This window comes from Arvicanthis niloticus, chromosome 1 (genome assembly GCF_011762505.2).
Source record: "Arvicanthis niloticus isolate mArvNil1 chromosome 1, mArvNil1.pat.X, whole genome shotgun sequence".
NCBI lineage: Eukaryota > Metazoa > Chordata > Mammalia > Rodentia > Muridae > Arvicanthis > Arvicanthis niloticus.
Window position 1 is genome coordinate 98099409 of NC_047658.1, and position 25506 is coordinate 98124914.

A 25506-nucleotide genomic window follows, 5' to 3' on the forward strand; every position below is an offset into this window, starting at 1 on the left:
TCATTCTACTTAATAACCTCAGAAAATTCTGAGTCTACTTTCTTTTTATTATTAATCATTCCATTTGTTTACATCTCAAATGATATCCCACTTCACAGTTACCCATCCACAAACGCCACTCCCACATCTGCTCTCTCCCTCCTCCTCTCTGCCTCTATGAGGATGCTCCCCCCTCATCCTTTCCTGCCCCAGTATATGCTAAACTCTTTAGTGTCTCTCAATCCTCAGACTGCCATCCTCCAGACTCTTGTTATCTTTCTTCCTGGATGTCAACAGTGCTCTAAGCAGCCACCTGCCTGTTACCATTCCACCATAAATTGTAAATTTCTTCACCTCTTCATGCTCAAAACCTCCTAAAGATTGCTCCATTGATCCTCCCTCTCGTGTGTGTGTGTGTGTGTGTGTGTGTGTGTGTGTGTGTGTGTGTAACTATGCAAACCATGCAGTCAGGCTGGCCTGGAACTTAGAATGAATATATATGCCTCCCAAGCTGAACTCATCATCCAGATTCTAGGTTAGATTAAAGGTATATACCACTCAAAGGCTCCCATGTATATCTCTGACCACTGAGGAAACACTTTATCCTGCATTAGATTTTCCTCTGGCCTTTGTCCCGCTTCTAATAGACAAGGAGATGTTGACCTAGGACCTGCTCCAGTTCTTCCTTCGAAAGACCCTTTTCCCCTTCACATTTCCCCAGACTTCTCATCATGTCTCAGATAAAATACCACTCCCACAGAGAGAATTCCATTGAATACACAATGCAAACATTCTTCCTCTCAGTCACATTCTGTAGGATCCATCTGTTTTCCTCCCATCTGAGATAATTTTTGTATTTTTGCTTTAATCCCTTGCCCATCCTCTGTTCTCCCCTCTCTCCAGGGTGGAGAGTTGGTGAGAAAGCCTGCCTTCTCTTTATCTGAGAGCCAAGAGCAGTTCTGGTCAGTAAGAGATGGCTCCTCTGTAGATATCTATGGAATGGAATGAGACAGGCATATGCACATCATTCTAATATGCGTCCTGAATCAATGACCAAGGGCAACAACCTCCTCTCAGCAAACACCACTTACCAAGCACAGAGCATCCCGTTATGCAGGATTTCCTTTATCTTTCCAATGCCAAGAGGCTTAGAGTTTAAACAATCAATTCCAGGAGTTAGCTAAGGATCAGTTGGGTGTTTTGTCGTTTTTCTTTTTATTTTCTTTATATTTCTAATTTTTTGGTTTTGCTGCACACACACACACACACACACACACACATTTTACTACCAACCATTTGAAATCTGTAGCAGTATAAATATATACATACATACACATATACATATAATTATTATGTTATATAGTTATGTATACATATATATGTGTGTATGTATTTATATATAGTTATATACAGATGGTCTCTACTTATGTTGCCTTGACCTGTGTTCTTGACTTCATGATTGTAAGAAAGCAACATGCATTAAACAGAACATATGCTTTGGTGCTTTGTATTTTAAATTTTATCTTTCCTCAGGTCAGCAGCATGCCATACAATCATTTTTCCTTATACTGGGCAGCCACAGGGAATCACAGCAGCCGGTCAGCCATATGACAGCATATGAACCACCAGTCTCTACAGGGTTCTGTGTTGCTAAAGTTTGATGTTTGGTAGATTACATGTACTAAATGCATTTGCCATATTTTGTGGAGGTATGTGCATGTTCTCATGAGTGGCACATGTTTATGTGGACATGTATGTTTGGGCACATGCATGTGGAAGACAACCCTAGATATCCTTCCTCAGATCATCATTTCACTTTGCTTTTGAAACAGGGTTTCTTACTGGTTTGGAGTTCCTCTAGTAGGCTGTGCTAGCAGGCCAGCAAACCTCAGAGATCTCTGCCTGTCTTTGCTTCCCCATAGCTGGGTGACAAGCATGCACCACTACACAAAGCTTTTCATTTAGGTTATTTTAGTATAAGAAATTTTGATTTATGGTCTTTTTCAGGATGTAACCACATCATAAGTCAATATTAGTATATAATAATATGACATATACAATAACTATGATACATTATATAATCATTTTCTACAATTAAATTATTATAATACATTGTGTTATTATATGATATGACATTCTTTGGAATAATTAATCATGTATAGAAGAGATTAATGGAATTGTCCACTGACAGTCCATTCAGCTCTGAGGGAAGCATGAGCTGGGACTATGTCTCAGTTGTGGACACGTCACCATCTTCTTACTTTGTGCCTAGTTGAGGACGGACAAGTGGTCCTGAGTTCCCATGGTGACAGGCTTACTCGCAGTTATTCCAAAGAGCCACGACTTAAGGCTTTACCCTAGAACATCTTCAAAGCAATCAACTCAGCAAATATTTCTCACTCTGCTAATCCCTGGAGTCTATATTTCACCAAGAATTGATTTCCTATTTTGTATTTCAGACCTATCACATTAGACTAATAAATACAGCAAGTAAAAGTCACTCGACTGAGTTTAATAAGACATATCTTGATTTATTTGTATCACCAGGTGTTGGAAATCCAGCTACCATATTATCAGGTAAGTGATTTATTATCATCAGTGTTGTTGCCATTTTCCCTGGGCACATCTGTTTGCCCATTTAAATCTAAGAGAGAAGATGAACAGTAGGCGGTCAGTTGTGTCCCTGAGAAATTCACCTTAACCTGCCCTGGATATTGACTTTGTGTGGGAAAGATCTCCAGGGTGTTACTGCATAGATTCACTAACTGCCTAAAAAAGACTTATCTTACTTTTATTTTAGAAACCATTAGAAAATGTTTTCATTATTTGCATTTTCTAATTAATTAATTAATTAATTAACTAATTGCTCTGGGAATGTACAAACTTTTCAATTTTCGTAAATGACATGTTTCAAATTTTCTTTGGAGGAAGAGTCATTTCCTCACATTAGCCTATTGTATGAGTTTGCTATGACGTCTATAACAAACTGTCAAAGTTTGATAGCTTAAATAACATAGGGTTTTCTTTTGTTTTTTGGGGGATTTTTTTGTCTTGTAGTTCTGGAGTTCCTAAATCCAAAAGATGCTTCACTTAGCCAATAGCAAGGTGTCATCCAGGCTATGTTTATTGTTAAAGGTCTTTAAAAGGAAGGACCATTTCTGGGTTAGTGTTTCTCATCACTGTGGCAGAATGTCTGACACAGTAAAGAGGAGGGGTTTCCTTTGGGTCACAGTTTTGAGGTATAATTCATCAAGGTAGAAATGTTTCTCAGTTTCTCTTTTTGTTGCTGTGATACAATACTCTGACAGAAGCAATCTAAGGGAGAAAGGGTTTCTTTTTTTAGCTTACAGTTAACAGTGTGGTTCATCATGGTGGGGAAATCAAGGTGGCAGGAGCTTGGAGCAACTGGTTACATCACATCAATAATCAGGAAGCAGGGAGAGATGACCACCACGTGTTGCTGCTCAGCATCCTTTTTTCATGTACACAGTTCAGGATCCTAGCCTAGGGGATGGTGTCCCCACAGTGAGCAACATCACACCAATAATCAGGAAGCAGAGAGAGATGACTGCATGTTGCTGCTCAGCATTCTTTCTTCATGTACACAGTTCAGGATCCTAGCCTAGGGAATGGTGTCCCCACAGTGAGCAGGTCTTCCCATCTCAATGATTGCAATTGTGATAATATCTCACAGGTCCATATCCCATATGAATCTAGATTCTGTTAACAATTAACGGGCAACAATGTGACAACAGATAGTTTGATACACACCCCCAACACTGCTACATCTACACAATAGTACAAACCTAGAGGCAAAGTGACTCCTACAGATGAGTGACAACTACAGACATGAGTACAGTACCTACAGATAGTATGACGCCTACTGACAGTACAATATCTACTAACAAAATCCCCAGTAATGAAACACTGAGTAAAATAAGCATAAGAAGCAAATAAGAGATCTTGAAGATCTGTACCATCAGATGGATTCTTAGAGGGAATATAATTATCACTGAAGAACATCTAATACCTGCACTTGGATTTCAAGGCTGGCAGAGACAGGATAGAGAACACAGATTGGGTCTTGGGGCAGGGAGTCAGTGGCTAAGAGATGGGTTAGCAATTTTATCTCTTATGTGGTGGGCACTTCAGAGTCCAGGAAAGCTATACTATGTGAAGTCACAGGGAGCCCTGCATGCCCACTGCCATTGATCACCATAAACACTTACTGTTAAATACTTTTTTACTCCAGTTCTGCCTGCTGCCATCTCCACTCAGCCATCTTCTAAGCTTGCCCCGAGTTCCCCTGCATCAGGTAGGACCCCATCATCATCATCACTGAATTTACTGTGGTTTCTCAGTTGTCTACGGTGGTAGTCAAAGGTTTTACAACCACCAGCTACCAATAATGCTTTACCTGAGCTCATGTGATTTGAGGGAAATAGAACTGAGGTAGTCTGGACTCAACCCTGGCCAGTTTCACTTTATGTTTGTCTGTCTTTAATTTTACTGTCAAGAACATTGGAAATCAAGGCTTCTTGTTTCCCTAAATGAGAAGCATAAAATGAACAGATGCACCTGTGCTAGAGCTAGAGAAATTACCAAAGGGTCACTTCACATGCTTGGAACTGAAAAAATAAAGTGGGGCACATGGCTAGTGTCAAATGGGGGCGCATCTGAAATAGGAATATGTAATTTTTCCCAAGCTGGTGAGTTCCAGGCACACCTCTTCCTGGTGGTAGTGGGCAGGAGTCACCGTTACTGTCCAACCTCATTTATCACAGTTGATGCTTTCTCATCATCTGTAGCAACTGGCATGTCAATAGTACAGTTGCATACGTCATCGTGTGGCAAAGCCGTTGAAAAGTACCCTTCTGCAGAATTCCTGTGGTTGTTGAGTGCTGGAAACACAGCTAGAGGGACTGAGGTGTGCTGTATATACCAAGAACACACTGGGTCTTTGATGACTTGGGGAAGTGGGATACTGATGTCCAGCAGGCTTGGAGTTTCTGTAGCAACATGAGTGAGTTCTTGAGAGCTACAGGATGTTAACACAGTATTGCTCACTTAAAATTTGTGAAGGAGGCAGATCTCATTAAAGATTCTTGCTACACACATACACAGGACACAAAGAAACTTGGAGGCCCGAGATAAATTCATTCTCTTGGTTATGGTGATGCTTACACAGATATATTTTGGATCCTGATTTATCAGTCTGCATACACTGAAATCAGGTGCTGGTTTTCAGCATATAAATTATACCTCAATGAAGTTATTTTCTAAAAAGTTACTTAGGGTCTGGGGAGATGGCTCAGTGGGTACAAACACATTCTATGTAAATATCAGGAGCTGAATTCAGACCCCCAGCACCTACATCAGTAGCTGGATATAGTCACATATGCCTGTATGACCCCAGAGGTGTGCGGTGGAGAAAAGAGGCAGAGATAGGAGGACCTCTGGGACTTCCTGGCTGTTATTCTACCCCCATGTTCAGTGGGAGATCCAGTCTCAAAGGAATAAGGCAGAGAGTGACAGAGAAGAACACCAGATGCCTTCCTCTGGCCTCTTTATACATACATGTGCATATCACACACACACACACACACACACACACACACACACACACACATCACTAGCACACAGACATAGACTCACATACACACATACAAAATTTTTTAAAGAGTACTATAAAAAGAATGCTGACCTTTTATATTAATTTCTTATTTAAATGATAATATTTTAGTTCTATTAAGTTATGTAAGATTATTAAAAATAAATTCTTCCTGTCTCATTTCTTTTTTTCAAGGGTGGTTATCAGAAATTTTAAACTAAATTTGTGGCTCCTGCCTAATTTTATTGGGTAGCATTGCCTTATGACTTTTCATCCATGAGGTTGGATGTTTTTGGTACATTTTCTTCTCTGAGTTTCCCAACAGCTGTATGAGAAGCCTCTTTAGTCTTCTTTCCAGCTGATGAGACTCATGCTCAAATAGGTTTCATATTGTCATCAAGTCCCATGAAATGATAACAGTCTGACTACAGTCCTAAGACTGTGGTCTCCAAAGTACCATGAACTTTGTGGTACATGAACTACAGTAAACTCCAAGAATATTCTGTTGACTACTTGCCACTGGGCCAGGCATGTTGCCTGTTCAGGAACTCAGAGGATCCTTTTGAGATGAGGGGAGTTAGGATCAAGGGATTCATCACTGAGCAGATCCTAAATGTTCTCACTCTGGCCCCTTTGCTAAACTCACATGCTCATCACCTTTGATGGCCGCAGATTCCAATGTGCCCTTACTGTTAGTTTGTATTTCTCTAACAGCCAGTATGAATCCACTTGTTTTCCTGATGAAGATTCTTGGGTACAAAACCTTAATCTTCTTCTGGCTATTCTCTCTCTCTCTCTCTCTCTCTCTCTCTCTCTCTCTCTCTCTCTCTCACACACACACACACACACACACACAAGAGAGAGAGAGAGAGAGACAGAGAGACAGAGACAGAGATTGAAAACCAAAGGACCATCGTGACCTAGATGGCCAAATATGCATGAAATTAGCTACACCAGATAGCAAGCAGGACTTCATTTTAGGGAAAGAGAGCAGACTCCTTCTAGAAGAAGTTAGGGAGGGTAGAAGGCAGGGCAGAGAGGAAGATACCTGCGGTGGGAGATGCGGCAGGAAGGGGTATGGTATGGGTGTGCATGTGACCTGAAGTTTACAATGATGGTCCAGAGAGTGGGGAGGCAATGAGGCCCAGCCAAAGGGACTGTGGTCTGGGCTGACACCACAAAGCAGATACCTCAGGGGGAGCCTAGACTGTGAGGTTAAAAGGTATCCAGGTCTCCAAGTTGGGCCTGCTCCTCCAAAACCACCTGGGAGCTCCAGACTCTGAGAAGAAGGGAACACCAGATATTGAACAGGTGAAGGAAGAGTCTTCCTTGTCTTAGAGATATCCCCAAACCCCTCATTTGCCATGAGCCCTGGTGACAAGAAGCTCCAAGGTGAACAGCAGTGACACATGATGATGGGGTGAGGAAGTTCCCCTCAGAATGTCTGCCCTAGTCTATTTGATCCTAAAACAAAACACCACAGTTGAATGGCTAAAAATAACAAAATTATCTCTCCTGGCCTTGGAGCCTGGGAGATCCAACCCTAACTCAGTGCAAGTGAGGGCTCCTTCCTGCCCTTGTAAATGTGCTTCACAGCCTCAAGGGTGAAGGGTTCTTTCCTAAGGATATAAGTCCCTCAGATCCTTGTCAGCTCCTGAAGGCTCTACTTGATCCCACTGTGTGGAAAGTAAGATTTCTATAAGCTCTCACCAATGGAATCCTCTCTCCAGCCATCTCTGTTTATTTTGGGGGGTACTCAGGCTAGGCAGGTCCCCAATTTCTGAGCAGCAGGCATCCAGCTTTATCTTGCTTTTGAGAGGAGAAAGGCATCAAAGTTCTTGGACCTAGTAAGCAGAGCATCTAGTGAAGAGCCTGGTGCACAGCAGGTGCCTGATGGTGTGGTCTGGTTTAATGGAGTGCCTCTGCCCTGAAGTAGATAAGCAGGTGAAGTGCCATTCTCCGACACTAGCCTCAGCCACCTGTCCCTTCTCCCTCAACCACTGCCATCCACCAGCTTTCTTTTTTTCCCCTCTATGCTTTTATTTGCCTATTCTGGATGTTTTGTGTAAATAGAACCACAGAAAAACCCAGTGTCTTCATGTCCAGCATAATATCTTCAAGATTGTGTGAATTAATATGATTAATATTCTGTATATATTAATTAACACGAAACAAATATGGCAGCAATTATTCCTTAACCTGTTAGTTTGCCAAATAACCATGCAGAAACCTTTTAATTTTTCAAAGTTTAAGCCTTAGCTGGGCAGACCCTCAACTAGCTCATCTAGATAACCTGACCACCAAGTCTCATCCAGCCATGTGACTAGATACCTTCCAAGCCGGTTACGTCTGTCTCCTCTCGAGTCTCCTAGTTAAAGGCCTTTCTTTCTTCTTCCCAGAGTTCCTTTCTCTCCCTCCCCAGGAAGTTTCCCCAGCTTGCTTTTCTCCTCTGTGCTTTTATTTGCCTATTCTGGATATTTCATGTAAATAGAGCCACAGAAAATCCAGTGTATTCATTCATAGCATAATATCTTCAAGGCTATGTAAATTAATATGATTAATATTCTGTATTATTGGGTACTTCCTTCCCAGCTAATTGGCCATCATATTTTTATTAAAGCCAATCAGAGAATGCCTTAGGTTGGTGTGGAAGAACAGAGACACAGTTTCACAAAACATACCCCAGCAAAGCTGTGTGGTTCCTTTTACAATTTTTGAATGGAAAGGTAATCAATTCCTTTCCAGGAAACGTAAAACAGGCAAAAATCCTCTTCTTTCTATTCCATATTAAACACCCCAAGTCAGTTTCCTTGTATGGTTTCTCCAATAGCTCTTCCAGCTTTCCACATTTCAGAAGACATAACTCATCCAACCAAACCATCTGGTAAGTCAATGAGCCATGAACTAAAACAATAAAACTTGGATGTGGTACACAGCACACGCCATGCCCAGCATTCTAGGCCTGTAGAGCAAATGGGTTGATGCTCGGGCACGGAGCAAAGGCACTGCCAAGGGATACAGGAGAATCGTGGTGCTCAGGGTCTCCTGCAGTGGTACGCATTAACCCACCAGGAGGGGTCTTCATCTGTTCTGATCGTTATCTTTATGTCCCTACACAGTACTTGTCACATGTTAGATACCAAAGCAGGGTTTATTGAACAAGTAAAAGACGGTATATATTGAGTGTGTGAGTAAAAAGGACTTTTGACCCCCCCTCCCCCTTGACAGACCTTGGGTTTTGGCCCCAATTCCTGCTAGACAGTGGGACAAAGAAGCAGACCATTTTGTAAAATGATGAGAACCTCATTTGTACAATTCTCAGAGAGTGGTGTTGACATTTCACCTGTGAACAAATGAATGGAGCAAGTTGCTTCTGGAAGTGTGTGTGTGTGTGTGTGTGTGTGGGGGGGTATTTTGCCATCATTGGATGGTGAGAAGTTGCCAAGTGTCCTATCAGGTAAGAGCAGCACCTTCATCTTGAGTCCTGTGTGTGCAGCCTCACCATCTAAATGAATGGTGAAGCAGTCAAACCAAGGTTGTATAACATCCTCTGGGGTCAATGAAGACAACCAATATCCCTATGGATCCCTTTCATATCATTGGTCTAGTTTTTCAATCACGCTGACCTTATTAACAGCAAGCATTCTCATGTAGAACTTGGACAGGGTGACTTGGAGGGAAGCATTCGGTCTGTAGGGTCTTGCTGGGTAGACTTCTGTCAGCCTTCTGAACTTGACTCAGGTTCCACTGAAAAATTCGGCAGTTTGTGAGTCGGGGTGCATGGGTTAAGGCAAGATTGAGTTGCCTTGCCAGCAGCTAGCTGAGCCCCTTTCTGATGTGCTGTGTGTTTGTTTTAAGAAAAGACCTTCTATTCTGACCCCCATTTCCGTATTATTCCAGTTCTACCTGTGGCTGACTCAGCACCTGGCAGTCGAAGAGCGCATGTGCCCAGGCTCAGCCTCAAAGGTAAGAGAGCTTCCTGTGATCCACAGCTGGGGATCACCGGAAGGAGCTGGGGTAGAAGTGAGTGGGCAACTATCCGGTTGCTGAAGCACAGGAGAAAGCACCACAGTGAGAGAGGACTCACCATCCTCCAGACCTGGCTGATGAGTTGGTTCTCCCAGAGGACTTTGGCTCCTGTAACCTTTATATTCCGGCTCTTTTAGGGAAATATTGTAAAGTTCAGAAAACACACACACCAAAACTGTGCCATTATCAAGACATTATTAATGCCTATGTTTTATATTACTAGTTTCCATTTTTTACCAAGAAATGAATCATTTAAAGGGGATCTTTCTAGCCCATTGGATAGTTTTTATAGCTCTGGAAGATACTCTGCATGCTAATGGGAGCTAAAAGTAATTGAAAGTTATGCATAGATGTGAATTCTGTGAGCTACGATAACAATTGGCCTGGCAAGATATACTTACTAATGCGGTAATGGTGGAAAGGTTATAGGAGCAATCAACCACCTTCTCAATAGGCTTAATGCCTATCCACAAGGTGGAACTCATGCCTAGAACCACTGATAGGCAAAAAAAAAAAAAAAAAAAAAAACCAAATAAAAAAGTGGGACTGTCTATGTCATAGGTCCTAGGGGAGAAATTACTACTGCTGCTGCTGCTGCTGCTGCTACTATTATTACTACCACTACCACCATTATTAACATTAATATTATTGTTACATAGTAATAAACTGTCTCCTAAGTTCTTACCTTTATACCTATATGTTTAATCTTCAAATCCTCACCAAAGAAGCTTTCTTTTATAGTAGGTAACAATAGAGACCCACAACTGTCAATGTGTAGAGAATAAGAGACTGTGGAGTGGCCAGATCTAAATGGTACAGCTATATCACTCTTCCTCCACATAGAGTTCAGTGATCATTGTAGAAGAGGGACCATAAAGACTGTAAGAGCCAGAGGTAGTAGATAACACAAAACAGCACTGGTTGGACATGACAGTGCTATTGCACACAGGGCTCAGAGGATTTGAATGCTTATACAAGACCTAAATAAGATCAAGTCAGGCACAAGCCTAGCATGGATGGGAGAGGGGCTTGCAGAGTTCCAACCCTGTTTGAGTAGCTGCTGGTAAGCAATGGAAGCTGGGGGAGGGAGCAGAGTTGATTTTCTTCAGCAACGTGGTCATTGTGAAGGTAACCATGCTCCAGTGGATTAACCTACAGCCATACAGAATGTGTGTGTGTGTGTGTGTGTGTGTGATATAATACCAATCATAACATATCAATAATATTTATCAATATGTTATCAAATATATATGATAAATAAATTGATAAAGAGCATTGAAATTAGGAGAGAAAGGTGGTGGGGATATTTAGAAACTGGAGACTAGAGAAAAGGGGTGGTTTGATTATAACACATTATGTTCATGCATAAAATTTTTTTCTTTCTTTCTTTCTTTCTTTCTTTCTTTCTTTCTTTCTTTTTTAAATTGGATATTTTATTTACATTTCAGATGCCATCCCCTTTTCCCATCTCCCCTCCCTAGAAAATCCCTACCCCATACCCCTTCTCCTTTTTGCTTTTATACAATTTTTTTAAAATGTTAACCAATGGCTTTATAAATTTGGTAATGCTCAATATTAATTAGAAGTGTAACCTAATACCCAACCTAGATATATCAACTATCTTTGACTGGTGGAGACATGTGAACATCTGCCTCCATGTCTGGCCCCCTCTCTCTTTCTCTCTCATCACCTAGCTCCTCCTCTCCTTCTCCTCCTCTCCTTACCCCTCCCACCTTAGCTCCTCCTACATATCACCCTTCCTGTTAAAATAAAACTTTTCTCTCAAAATACGGTTAGAGCATAACTATACCAATTTATGTCAGTAAGGTGCAAGATAGACCTAATACCCAGTCCATCATTTTGTTGACTAAGCAGAACCTCTGTTATCTCTCCTAAATAAAAGACTTAGTTCTGAACCTGGCTTTTTTTCTTGGCTTTAGAATGAATGTCAGCTGAAAACCATCCTCCCAAATCTTTTCTCTCAAAGTAAATAGCAAGGATTGGCTATGAGACTATAAGTTTTCAACCCCATCAGAAATCCAGAATGACTGAGTTGACTGAAATTATGGGAAGCACAAAGCATAGCTTCTAAAACATAGCCAATTTATAGAGACTGCTGAACACCTGGACAGTCCCTATACTACAGAACGTTGGAGCACCCGATCTTCAGTCTTCTGGTCCAGGATCATCTGACAGACCTAGTGATGCAGAATTATTAAGGGCTGATTACTCTGTCTTGGCAGATATAATCAGTCGACTATTCTGCAAGTGTGTCCTTTTCTGGACAGTGATTTGTCTGTAGATGGAAAGAAGCAATTCTTGCCTAGAGGCTGTCACCACAATTGGAATAACTCCAAAGATGCTCAGTTTCTTCTTAGAATCCAAGGCAGGAAGCTGTCAGGAACAGACAGGTCTCTAATCAAAATGAACATTAATACAGAAATGCTTGTAATGTCAATTCTGTGGTTTTCTGATGTTTTGAAAACCAACTATTTATGTAAGGCAATCTGGACTGCTGTGTGTTAACTCCTCTCAGCTATTTCTAAAGAAAATATAGAAAACACCCTAACAATAAACTCAAAGCCATGAATTTGCTATAGGCCCTTAACTCACAGGCTAACCATCTCAAATAAGTTAAAAAAGTTAAAGAAGCACTGGATCTAAGACTTGTATTCCTAAATGTGTTATACAGGCACAATGCCTATGATACTAACAATATTCATCTCACTTTTATATTAATAAGAAGCTCATACCAATGAAAACCTTAAATTTGAAATCAAAGTAAATTTTGTACCATTTAAGAAATTATAACTTCATCTTAATAACAATTATACATATTTCTACCAGTAGGTTATGGCTATGCAATAAATCCTAGCTAATCCTCCCTGTTCCATAAAAACCACTACTTTTCCCTAGAAAGACAGCCCAATATTAACCACCTCACTCCCCAAGCCCAGGGAATAGGGGCACCGACTCTTCCTTAACTTCTTCAAGCTGATTATGGGTGTTGAGATATTAGAAGAGGGGTTGGGGGAAGAGTAAATTGATAAGCCTCTGACACTGTGTCTTCACTGCATCCAGCTGGAATTCCAGAACATCAGAGGTTCGGGCAGGTCTGCTCAGCTTGCCTGATGAGTAGATACACCAAGGCTATGTATTCTGCAATATACAATTCTCAAAACAAATTTTAGTGTCAAGATAATTGTTTGTTTGAATTCTGGAATCTAGTCTTCTGGCGGCCTGCCTCTGTCATGTCTAATCCATATAATTCTGGGAGTTTCCCATCATCCTCCCATTTTTGCCTTCCTGCTCTCAAATTTCCCAACACCAGGGAATCCAAACTTTCAGGCACCTAGGCCCTCTACTTCCACTGATGCCTAACCCCTTACCCCATTCCCCCCCTCCAATTACTATGAAGGTGTGCTCCCACCATCCTCCCATTCCCGCCTCCCTGCTCTTGCAATTCCCCAACACTAGGGAATCCAAACTTTTAGGTACTAAGGCTGTCCACTTCCACTGATGCCTGGCAAGACCACCCTCAACTACCTATACAGGTGGAGCCATGAGTTCCGCCCCCCCCCCTTTGTGTTCTCGGGCTGGAGATTTTAGAATGGCTACTCCAGCTTGTTTCTTAGGACCATTTGCTTGAAAATTTGTTTTCCAGCCTTTTACTCTAAGCTAGAGTCTGTCTTTGCACTGAGGTGGGTTTCCTGTATGCAGCAAAATGCTGGGTCCCGTTTATATATCCAGTACATTAGCCTATGTCTTTTAATTGGGGAATTCAGTCCATTGATGTTAAGAGATATTAAGGAACAGTGATTGTTGTCTCCTGTTATTTCTGTTATTAGAGGTGAAGCTATTTTTGTGTGGCTATCTTCTTTTGGATTTGTTGGAAGAGGGTTACTTTCTTTCTCTTTCTAGGGTATAATTTCCCTACTTGTATTGGAGCTTTCCTGCTATTATCCTTTGTAATGCTGGGTTTGTGGAAAGATATTGTGTAAATTTGGTTTTGTCATGGAATATCTTGATTTCTCCATCTATGGTAATTGAGAATTTTGCTAGGTATAGTAGCCTGGGCTGGCACTTGTGTTCTCTTAGGGTCTGTATGACATCTGTCCAGCATCTTCTAGCTTTTATAGTATCTGGTGAGAAGTCTGGTGTAATTCTGATAGGTCTGCCTTTATGTTACTTGGCCTTTCTCCCTTACTGCATTTAATATTCTTTCTTTGTTTTGTGCACTTGGTGTTTTGATTATTATGTGACAGGAGGTATTTCTTTTCTGGTCTAGTCTATTTGGCGTTCTATAGGCTTCTTGTATGTTTATGGGCATCTCGTTCTTTAGATTAGGAAAGTTTTCTTCTATAATTTTGTTGAAGATATTTATTGGCCCTTTAAGTTGGGAATCTTCACTCTCATCTATACCTATTATCCTTAGGTTTGGTCTCCTCATTGTGTCCTGGATTTCCTAGATATTTTGTGTTAAGAACTTTTTGCATTTTGCATTTTCTTTGACAGTTGTGTTGATATTTTCTATGGTATCTTCTGTACCTGAGATTCTCTCTTCTATCTCTTGAATTCTGTTGGTGATGTTTGTGTCTATGACTCCTGATTTCTTTCCTAGGTTTTCTATCTCTAGCGTAGTCTCCCTTTGTGTTTTCTTAATTGTTTCTACTTCCATTTTTATGACCTGGATGGTTTTGTTCAATTCCTTTACCTGTTTGGTTGTGTTCTCTTGTAATTCTTTAAGGGATTTTTGTGTTTCCTCTTTAAGGGCTTCTACCTGTTTACCTGTGTTCTCCTTAAATTCTTTGAGAGTGTTATTTATGTCTTTCTTAAAGTCCTCTATCATCATCATTAGAAGTGATTTTAAATCTGAATCTTGCTCTCCTGGTGATAAGGGGAATTCAGGACTTTCTAGTGTGGGAGAACTAGGTTCTAATGATGCCAAGTACCCTGGGTTACTGATGCTTATGTTCTTGCACTTGCCTTTTGCCATCTGTATCTCCTTAGTGCTACCTGTCCTGTCCCTGACTGGAGCCTGTCTTTCATATTATCTTGGTTGTATCAGAACTTTGTGGGGTGGGTGTAACTACTGGGGTAAGCCTCTGCTCAGTGCTCAGGCGCAGACAGGATGCTGCCCAGGTTAGAGCTCTGGGAGCCCCGTTTCCTCTGGGTTCTTAGGGATTGGGGGCAGAGCTGCCACCCAAGATCTGCTCAGTGTTCTGAGCCCAGACCGGAAGGAACTAGTGCTTCAGGCAGGGAACGACTTCCTGGGTCCTTGTGGGTCCCAGTTACTCCCTGTTTGGGGCGGGACTTGCTGTCTGCTTACCTAAGATACTGCCCAAGTTAGAGCACCTGGGATCCCTGCTTCTTCTGGGTTCTTAGAGATTGGGGGCAGAGCTGCCACCCAAGATCTGCTCAGTGCTCTGGCCCAGAACTGAAGGAAAACTCTACACACACACACACACACACACACACACACACACACACACACCCCGCATAAAATTTTCAAACCAAGAAAGCCTTTAGGACTAGGACCACAGCTCAGTGGTGGAGGGCTTGCTACCAAGTGTGAGCCCCTGGATTCTATAGTTTGTGGTTTTGCTTTAATACAAATTACACACACATACACACACATGTATATCTGTATGTGTATGTATATATGTGTGTATGTATGTGTTTTAGACAATATGTATATGTATATATACATATATACATATATATGTATATATATCATGCCATGTTTTTAAAGACAGTTGCTATTTTAGACAAATCGATGATATATATATATATATATATATATATATATATATATATAGAGAGAGAGAGAGAGAGAGAGAGAGAGAGATTGAGAATGAGCTGCTCCTGTTACTTTGGGAAATATTCCACATAGTGAGATCAGTTTCTCCAGATTGTCATGTCTCCCTTGCTGATGTCAGTGTAAGGTACCATTGATGAGAAACAGCTGCTCCATCCCCTAACTGATTTGTTTAGTGACTAACAAAGAAGACATTCGTGAAATTATTAGTGAATACTTTCTGCCTGCAATGCTCTTATGCAGCTGAGGTGCTGGAGTGAGTCACTCTGGCTCGTAAGCTAGGCAAGTAGGCAAGTTCAATGAAAAGTTTCCGTTTGACTTCTTTTTATCTTCAGAAGCCTGTTCTAGGCTGAGGCTGATGAATGTCTCTGAAGGATGATCTGGGTGGGTGAGGTTCCCACTAGGGCACCTGCAGGGGTCTGTGTGTGATGATGTCTGGGACCTGCTAGGGGCATGGGTCATGTATAGGCAGTTCATGTGCAGTCCTGCTAAATCCATTCCCCCTGCCTCCCTCTTCAGCTAGGGTTTATAATGTGCAGAATTGGCACAGAGAGCCACCTGGTCCCAAGTGCCCACAGCAGCTTTTTCACACACTAATGGATGGCACCAGAGCCATCTGCTCTGGTAAGGGAGTCTTTTTATATTCCAAGAGCTCTACCCAGCCGAGTGGTCAGTGACTTGCTCCTGGGAGAGCTGATACCTTCTCTTGTTGCTCTAACAAGTTCTCTAACAGCAGCAATACTCTCCTTCCCTCCCTCCTTCCCTCCCTCCCTCCCTCCCTCCCTCCCTCCCTCCCTCCCTCCCTCCCTCCCTCCTGCCTTCCCTCCCTCCATCTCTCTTTCTCTCTGTCTCTCTCCCTCCTTCCCTCCCTCTGTTTCTCTGTCTCTCTGTCTCTCCCTCCTTCCCTCCCCCTCCTCTCTCTGCCCCCCCCCCCCAGGTAGCACTGGTTTCTGTATCTCTCCCACACTGACTTCTGTCTCTTTAGTTTATTCTGTGTAATGGATATAGCATGAGGAATAGCCTATTGAATCAGTTTTAGCAGTCTACAAAATAATCTGGTTTGAAGACTGGTTGGAGTGATCTACCATTAAAGCTGCTTAAATCTCAGCACTCCTTAACAGATAGGTTAAGAGCACAGAGCTCTGTGTTGAGTGCTCTGTCTTTCTCCAGCCCCACTCCAGGAAGTGTATCCTATGGACTAGCCTCTCTTCTGGGCAGCTTCTCTGGGGTAATCCTAGACATCTTTGGGGCATGTCATTTGGTGCAGTGCTCCCCAGAAGAACACGGACAGTGAGAAAGTGGGGGGTGAGAACTCTGCCTCCTGCCTCCTGGAGGGCAGAGCCTCTGTGATCTGATCATAATCCCCAAGTAGCTACAGACAAAGTGAGTCTTCTGTGGCTACTGAAGAACAGAGAGCCCTGGCTTCAAGATATACTCTACAGTGACTGGGAACAGCAGGGATCTCAAGGTGCAAAACAACATTTTTATTACATTGTGTGTGTGTGTGTGTGTGTGTGTGTGTGTGTGTGTGTGTGTGTGTGCATGCCATGGTGCATGTGTGGAGGACAGAGGGCAACTTTCAGGAGTCAGTTCTCTCCTTTCACCAAGTGAGGCCCACGGATTGAACACAGCTTGTCAGGCTTGGCAGCAAACACCACTCACTGAGCCACCTCATCAGCCCATGAGTGCTTATGGGAGCATACATGACTATTTTCCAGAGACGTTAGGTCAGAAATAATGTCTTTGAAGTCTGTCAAGGGACAACAGCAATTAAAATATTTTTTGTGTATATGATTTCAGAGTATCTCATCCACACAGAAACAGCATGAGGTCATTTCACCCCCAACCCCTTATTGTAGTGCAGTGCTTTTCACATTTCATGGGACATCAGAACCACAAGGAAGGCCTACTAAAACATGGGTCATGGGGTGACCTCAGAATTTCTTAGGTTTAGGGTAGATTGATCTGTGTCTTAGTTACTGTTCTATTGCTGTGAAGAGGTATTATGACCAAGATAACTCTTACAGTTAGTACATGGTCATCATCATGGCAGGAAGCAGGCAGACATGATGCTGGAGCAAGAGCTAGAGTTTTATATCCTGATCCAGAGGAAGCAGACAGAGAAACAGACACTGGGCCTGGCACTAGCTTTTAACACCTCAAAGCTCACTCCAGTGGTACATTTCCACCAAAGCCACACCTACTTTAGGAATTCCACACTTTCTAATTCTTCTCAAGCAGTTTCACTTTCGGGTGATGAAACGTTCAAATATATGAGCATACACAGGGGCTTTCTCATTCAAACCACCACGGTTTTCTACCTGACAAGTCTAGTATGTTTATGATGCTGCTTTTGGGGCCATGCTCAGGAAATCGCTATCTTAAAACATAATTAAAGCAGAATATTTCCATCCTTACAAATAGACACAGAAATATCACCATCGTCATTGTTACCTCCACCACTATTATCATCAAAGCTGTCTGTCTGTCTATCATATCATCATCATCATCCCCACCCTCAAAAAAACGAGTCTCCACAGTAAGTCAAATTTTGTGGCTTGCTTCTGTTTTATCATACATGTTTCATGACTATGCATATGCAGTGCTTAATTGGTAGCTACTGTGTTGGACACTTTCTTGTTGCTATGATGATGAAGTGACTCAGAAAATAGTTAAGAGAGGAAAGCTTTATTTGGGTTCACAATGGACAGGCTCCGTTGCTTTGGAACTTGTGGCAAGAGGCAGGACATCATAGTAGCAGCGCATAGTTGCTCACCTCAGTGTGTTTAGGAAGAGAAGGTCCAGATGGTACAGAAGCAAAGACATGGGTACCCTTCAGTGAAACACCTCCAATGAGTTACCACCCTTAACCAGGTTCTAGCTCCTCACGGTCCACTCGGCTCTGAATTCAGCAATAGATTTCTCCACCAGAAAATCAAACTTCTCATGACACAACCACTTCTCAAAAGGCCACCAGCCAAGCAAGCAGGCTTTAACACAAGAGCCTTCAAGCAGACATTTTTTAGCTTCGAATCATAGCTTTGTGGATTCAAGGGCACCGAGGGTTCCAATCACGGTCTCCTTTTCATGTTACAGACACTGTGATCCAAGCCTTCACTCCCCTTCCATTCTGGGTGACAACAGACTTTTCCTACCTGCGTTTAGTGTCTACGCCCCCCTACATTCAGCCCCATGTTTACATGAAGTCAGTTACCTTTCATTATAAGTCAGCTCCAATGAGGTATAATCTACCTACAGCAAAAGTTACCATGTGCTTCATTGAATTGTAATAGTTACCATATTTAAGATATATAATGTTTGTGGCAGGAGAGGTGGCTCGGGGATTAAGAGTACTTGCTGTTCTTATGGAAGACCCAAGATACTACATCACATCATCACATTTTATACATTTTGTTTTTGTTTGTTTGTTTTGTGAGTCAGGCTTTCACTACCTAGACCTGGCTGCTCTGGAACTCTGTACACAGCAGGCTGGTCTCTACAGACTGGTAAATGTTGCTCTAGGTAGATTATACCTCAATAGGGATCTGCCTGTCTGGGCATTAAGAACTTGCTCCACCACACCCAGCTGTGCTAGAATTCTTTACTTGTATAACACTTAACAAGTTATCCAAGCAATTTCTGGTATCTATCCTTTATATTGGTAATATTAATGATTTTTTATTATTCTAATTCATTCTTTCTTGTTTCTAAGTGCTAGTTCATTATATGGGCATGCCAAAATTTATCTGCTCATAATTTATGGATATCAAATTTGTTATTGATTTTCATTGATATGAATAAAGCCACCATAAGTATCCAAGAATTTGTGAGCAGTTTTCCAACGTGGATGTTGAGTTACCACCTTCATATGATAGAGTTGTTGTGAATCCTTGTCAACATGTTGTAATGTCGGTATTTTCAGTTTGGTCTTTATGGGATCTCCATGGTACACTTTAAGCAGCCTTAGGGCTAGTGGCTCTGGTTTCTGCTATGATGGCAGAGTCTAGGGTTGTAGCAGCACCAGCACACAACTCCTGGGTTGGTCCAATTCTCCAATTGTTTGCTTGAGGTAACTCATTTTGTGAGCTTATAGTAGATCTACCTGGGCCAGGAGAGTAAAGGACATGCTAATAACAGTCAAAGAGTTGTATCCATTCAAGCAGAGAATGGGATATTCTGGGGGATATTGATATATATTGCATCAAATGAGTTCTATCTAGAGCTCTTTGTTGCCGTCTTCTAAAGGCTATTTATTTAGGAAATATCAATGGTCTCCAAATAATTTATAAACTCTAATCCAGTTCATGAAGGTCCAGCACTTTCTGCAGTGATGTGAGGCTGTAGCTTTCCCTGGATGTCAATGCTATTATATCTTCTCAATACTATTTCATTCCTATTCCACAAGTTACTGAGGTTACACTGTAAACACCACTCCAGCTTCTCATGCTGATTCCCTTCTCCCACAGGTGCTGACAGGTCACCAGACCTCACTCCAGTAATGGATCCTGAGTCATACAAGCCATCAGGTTAGTGGTTTTGCTTTGTGGCTGTCCCTCCTGAGGATGTCCCTTTTGTAAATGAGTGTAGCAAGACCTTGGCACTGCGCTGGGTTCTTTTTTTTTAAGTGCTTCATTAAGCTTATAAATTAGTGGAGAGTCCCAAGGATTCTTCATACATTCTTATGTCTCACTCCCACTGCCCTTATCCCCATCTAAGCCTTTGGCTCCCAGTATTCCCCTTTGTAGTAGTAGTAATAGTGGTAGCAATAGTAGTAGTAGTTGTTGTTGTTGTTATTTTATTTGCTTGTTGATTGTTTTGTTTTTGTTTTATCACATGTGCTCTACTGTCCCCTTTTGTTACATTTTAAAACTTGGAATGTAAGACCATAGATTTGCATATCGTTTCTTCATGCATTCTTCATTTTTGTTAACACTTCCCCCTTGTTTCCTCGTCCCCACCATTCCACCACCTGCTTGAATCTTTATGTCTCCTTTTTCTCTTCTCTCTCTCTCTCTCTCTCTCTCTCTCTCTCTCTCTCTCTCTCTCTCTCTCTGTCTTCATTTCACCTACAATTTACTATATCCCCTCCTTAAATGCATGACTCCCTCCCACTGGCCTCCTAACTTCCTGATTTCCATGTGACTTCCAGGGTAAACACATAAAACACATGATTTGAAACCAGCACTGACATGTGAGTGAGAACATACAGCATTGTTTTATGGGGGGGGGGGGGCTAGGTGATATCACTAAGTATAATCTTTCCCTTTCTACCTATTCACTTGAAAAGTTCATGATTTCCTTACAGCAGAATCATATCCAATTGTGTAGATGCACATATTCACCATCATGCACCAATCAGTGCATAGCTAGGTGGATTTCATTTCCCAGCATGAAGACAGATGTGCAAGCATCTCTATAGCAGGATATATATATATATATATATATATATATATATATATATATATATATATCTGAAAAGAGGGAATACATGTGGCTAGTAACTATTTCAAACCGTGTGCAACATCCTTAGCTATCAGAGAAATGCCAGTTAAAACTACTGCAGGATTTCACCTCAGCCCAGTCAGAGGAGTGGGCCATCATCAGGAACACAAAGGGCCACAAATGCTGGAGTGGATGTGGCAAAGGGGATCCAAAGGGAACCCTGATGCACTGTAAGTGGGGTGTAAACTAGGACAGGTACTTTGGAAATCAGTTTGGGAATTTTTCATAACAAGAGAAAGAAAGAAAATAAATAGAATTGTCATATGACCCAACTATAACACTTCTTTTTCATTATTATTTTACAAAACAAGGTCTAACTCTATAGCTCAGGCTGGCCTCAAACTCATGGGAAGACCCCACCTTTCTTAGCCTACCAAGTACTGAGATTACAGGTGTGCACCCTCATGCTTGGCTGTTAGCCACTACCCTAAAATTTTTTTCTATTAATTACCTGTTTTGTGTGACTTACCACTACCCCCAGAGAAGTTTCAAACCCCATATTATATAGTTCTCTTTCTGGTTCTAAAGAGCCAAAGATCCAAAATCTGAACCTGTGCAGCTATGCACTGGTTCTTCTGGAATCAATGTGAACTTTAGTTGCCACCCTAACCAGGCAGACTCCATCCCAGGATGTGTGCCCTTGACCCCAGGTCTTCCTTTGGCTGTGAGTAGAGCAGGCTATCTAAAAGGGAGTATGAATAAAGGAATGCTTAGCTTACCCATTGCCATGTAAGACTGTCCCCCAAACACAGACATGAGATAGCTACCATTTTTAAAAAATTGTTTGCGTTTTCAAGTTATCTGGTCAGATCTGCTGTTTTAGGTTGGGCTTGTTGGCCATGGCTTTGGTTTGCTATGCATGTGACTCACTGGAAAGTCAGCTGAAGATGCCTATCCTAGGACTGGGCCCCTTACTTCAGCTGTCTCCAGAAATGAGCAAAGTGACCAGCTACATGTCCTTCATCATCCAGCATGCTACCCTGAGCTAATCCACACGATGTCCCAGGGTGTTCAGGGAGTAAAGCTACGTGTGCCTGCTCTCACAGCCAAGATGAACCAAAGGCCTGAAGCATAATGCCGATGGGGGGTAGAGTGGGGAGAAGAAGCCTGGCTTCTCACTGGGAGCATCTCAGGGTCACTCGGTAAAGAGAATGATGGCTACTTCTGCAAATAACTCATGACAGTGAGGCTCTCTTGAAATAGGATGTAGAGAAGGAAAACACCATAGGTTCTGGAGCAGACACAGTCGGGTAATTGTCTAGGCTGCTTTGGGCAGCTCAAGGAAACTAAGAACAGAGGCTGGGCTGTGGACAATAGCCATCAGTGGGCAGAGAAGGTGGCATTTATCTCTGTTTCCTTTTTCTTCCCCAGGTAGCTGGGCCCCCGTGAGGCTGGCAGGCAACCACGGGAGCTGTGCAGGCCGTGTAGAACTCTTCTTCCAGGGAGTCTGGGGGACTGTGTGTGATGACCTCTGGGGCCTTCCAGAAGCAAACATCATCTGCAGGCAGCTGGGGTGTGGCTGGGCTGTTTCGGCCCTGAGTGAAGCTTACTTTGGGCAAGGTTCTGGGAAGATTCTCCTTGACAACGTGCACTGCAAGGGGCATGAGGAGCACCTGGAGGAGTGCTCCCATCTTGGGTGGTTCTCCCACAACTGTGATCACAGTGAAGATGCTAGTGTCATCTGTTCAGGTGAGGCCCACTTCCGCCCTTCTAGGAGAATACCCTTCACACCGGTGTCAGTTACTATTCTTTCTACTGTAGCAAAATACTAACAAAAGCAGAAGGAAGGAAGGAAGGAAGGAAGGAAGGAAGGAAGGAAGGAAGGAAGGAAGGAAGGGTGTGCTTTGGCTCACAATTTGAGGACACACTCCACCATGGTGGTGTAAGTGTAAGTGAGCTTGTCTCACTATCCCTGCAGTCCCAAATCAGATGGCGGTGGGGCTTGCTTTCCACTTCCGCCCTTTTATTCAGTCTGGAATCCTCACCCATCAAATTATAGTCTTTCATCCTCAGCTAACCATCCTTGCAGATAGGTCCAGAGGTGGTTCCAATTCCAGTTGACAGTGAAGATAAACTAATTATCATATTATGTGTAAAAATGACTTGAACACGTGCTAGCACGCCAGCCCCTCACAGAGCCAGCATGTGAGAACCTCACAGATGTTTTCTTCTCTCACTTTTGTAGATGCTGAATATGGAATGGCCACACTATCAGGTAGGGAAGACGATGTTTATGTTTGTGGCTCCCTGGAAGCTTTCTTTGTGTGTGTGTGTGTGTGTGTGTGTGTCGTGCGTGCAAATACACATATGTGTTGGCCACTGAGCTCCAGGGATCCACCTGTGTCTACTTCCTTGTCACTAGGATTGCAAATGTGTACCACTAAACACAGCTTTTTGTGTGAGGGTTCTAGAGATTGAACTCAGGGTCCTGAGCTTGCCAGGTAATCACTTTACAATTGAGCACTCAGTCTGGCCCCTGAAGTGGTGTGTCTCCTGATTGCTACATCCTAAACTGTAATCCCCAGCCCCTTGGGTTACTCGAAGAGGCTTTAGGAGCTAGAATTTGATGTCTTTGTTTGATTGTTCTTAACAAATCTTTTTTTTCAATGCTGGGGTTTAAACCCAGAACCATATTCATGCTAGGCAAGTACTGTACCACTGAGCTATGGCCCCAGTTTTCAAGGTCTTAGGTTTTTTTTTAAAAAAAAAATCTTAATTTTAAAATTATCTCATTTTTCTGGGGGTCAAGAGAGTAACACAGTGAAATCTAAGCAGGTTGTATATGTCAGCACTGCTTGACTACTGTACCACAAAGCCCTTTGATGTTCAAATCTCTCCTCTAGAGACTGACTCAGGAGGCCTGGGAGGGGCTGAGGGGCTGTGCTTGCCATGAGCTTCTCATGATTCTTGTATATAGACAGCTTTGCAGACCCATGGCACCTGTCATCCACATGTATTTTTGTGTTTGGCAGATCCCCCATTGGCTATCATGGAAGGAGCAATGGATCCAGGTGAGAGAGAGCTCAGTGTGCTTGGATCCCCTCTTCCTTAGCACTCAAACTTTGAAGGGATTCTTCAAGGAAACTACCCAGAATATCACTGCCTGGTATTCTGGTCTAGGTCACCCCACTAGAATTGTTCTACATGAAGAGTCCCAAAGAAGAGGCCAGTGTACTTAGGGATGTGATTTTATGCCCAATCAGTCAAAGAAGGAGTTTCAAGCAGAGACATGGTACCACTTCTATATTCTCAAAGTCAGAGCACTATGAGTGAAGGTTAGACATGGCCATTTATGTGATGACATTGCCAGCCAGCACCCAGAGCTGTTATATCAGAAGGGGAGTCCACTGTGAAGAGCATGCTTGCCTTCTCTGTCCTTGCCCTCTCCCCATACCCACCTTCTCCACCTTCTCTTCTTCATATGCTCTTTTTTTTTTTTCTAGCTTTGACTATGTAACTGGGTTCTAGACCCCCCAGTTGGGTAGCACAGACTTAGCACCACTTAATGACAAAGAGCTAAATGATGATAATGATGCCTGAAGTGTGTGGCTGTTCAGAACCAGGCCCCACACAGCCAGATAATCTGACTAGATATGAGTTATTTACACTGCCATTGAACTGAGTGTTGGAGTGAACATACAGACAACCAGGCTGAAAAAACAAAAACAAGATAGGCAGATGGGTGGACTGATGGATGTGAAATGCTATCATTAACAGAGAGGTCTATGACTCGGGCCAACTTCTTTCTACCCAATAGCAGATATTTACCAGCATCATTTTAAGAAATGATGGTTGGGTGGGTCAGCCATTGTCATCATCACATACATACATAGGAGTCCCACACAGGCTTGCTCTTAACTGGGAACACTGAAGCAGTGCATTACTCATTGGTTGTGTGAGATAATGAGATATTCATGGGCAGGATGTGATTGACAATGAATAATAGAATCCACAATTAAGGAATAATTAGAGAGAGGTCTTACCAACAGACATCTTCCCAGCAGAGGACTAGAAATCTCCATAAAGATGAGAGCTGTTTCAAACTTCAAACACATGTATGCTAATAGCTTAAGTTTGGAAAATATTTTAAGCCATTTTATAACTTCAATACATCCCAAGGCATACCCACAAAGTAATGACCATTAAAACCTCTTTTTGAAAAAAAAAAGGAAAAAAAGGTGTAAATTATAAAATTAGTAAACTGAACAATGCAAACTAAAGCTTTAAAGCACCTTTTCTTAGAGTTTTATACAATGAGTATATTGTAGCTGTACCATATCCACCCTCCTCCACCTCTCTAACTGCTCCTATGGTCCCCCAATTCACATTTAAAATTTAGGCAGTATCCCTATCTGTCATCTATCTGTCTGTCTGTCTGTCTGTTCATCTGTCTGTCCATCCATCCATTCGTCCATCCATCCATCCATCCATCCATCCATCCATCCATCCATCCATCCATATATCTACCTGTCTGAGTCCAGTTAGTGTGTCCTATGTGCACAAGGGTTTAGGACTGATCACTAGAAGAAGGACAGCCTATCAGGAGCCTCATCCCTAAATAAAATTG

General features: G+C 42.3%; 1 protein-coding gene across 27 annotated transcripts in view; it reads left to right on the forward strand.

Annotated features, from left to right (window-relative positions):
• Window positions 1-25506, forward strand: part of LOC117710731 (scavenger receptor cysteine-rich domain-containing protein DMBT1) — a 117146-nt gene that overhangs the window by 17352 nt on the left and 74288 nt on the right. For 12 of the 27 annotated variants that reach the window (XM_076911717.1, XM_076911737.1, XM_076911727.1 and 9 more), the window contains 8 exons: window positions 2527-2556; window positions 4232-4294; window positions 8421-8474; window positions 9491-9556; window positions 19904-19963; window positions 22311-22628; window positions 23125-23154; window positions 23912-23950. In XM_076911717.1, the coding sequence (XP_076767832.1) occupies window positions 2527-2556; window positions 4232-4294; window positions 8421-8474; window positions 9491-9556; window positions 19904-19963; window positions 22311-22628; window positions 23125-23154; window positions 23912-23950 (660 nt within the window). The remainder of the gene's footprint in view (window positions 1-2526; window positions 2557-4231; window positions 4295-8420; window positions 8475-9490; window positions 9557-19903; window positions 19964-22310; window positions 22629-23124; window positions 23155-23911; window positions 23951-25506) is intronic. The other 15 variants (XM_076911765.1, XM_076911774.1, XM_076911800.1 and 12 more) reach the window with 3 other exon arrangements.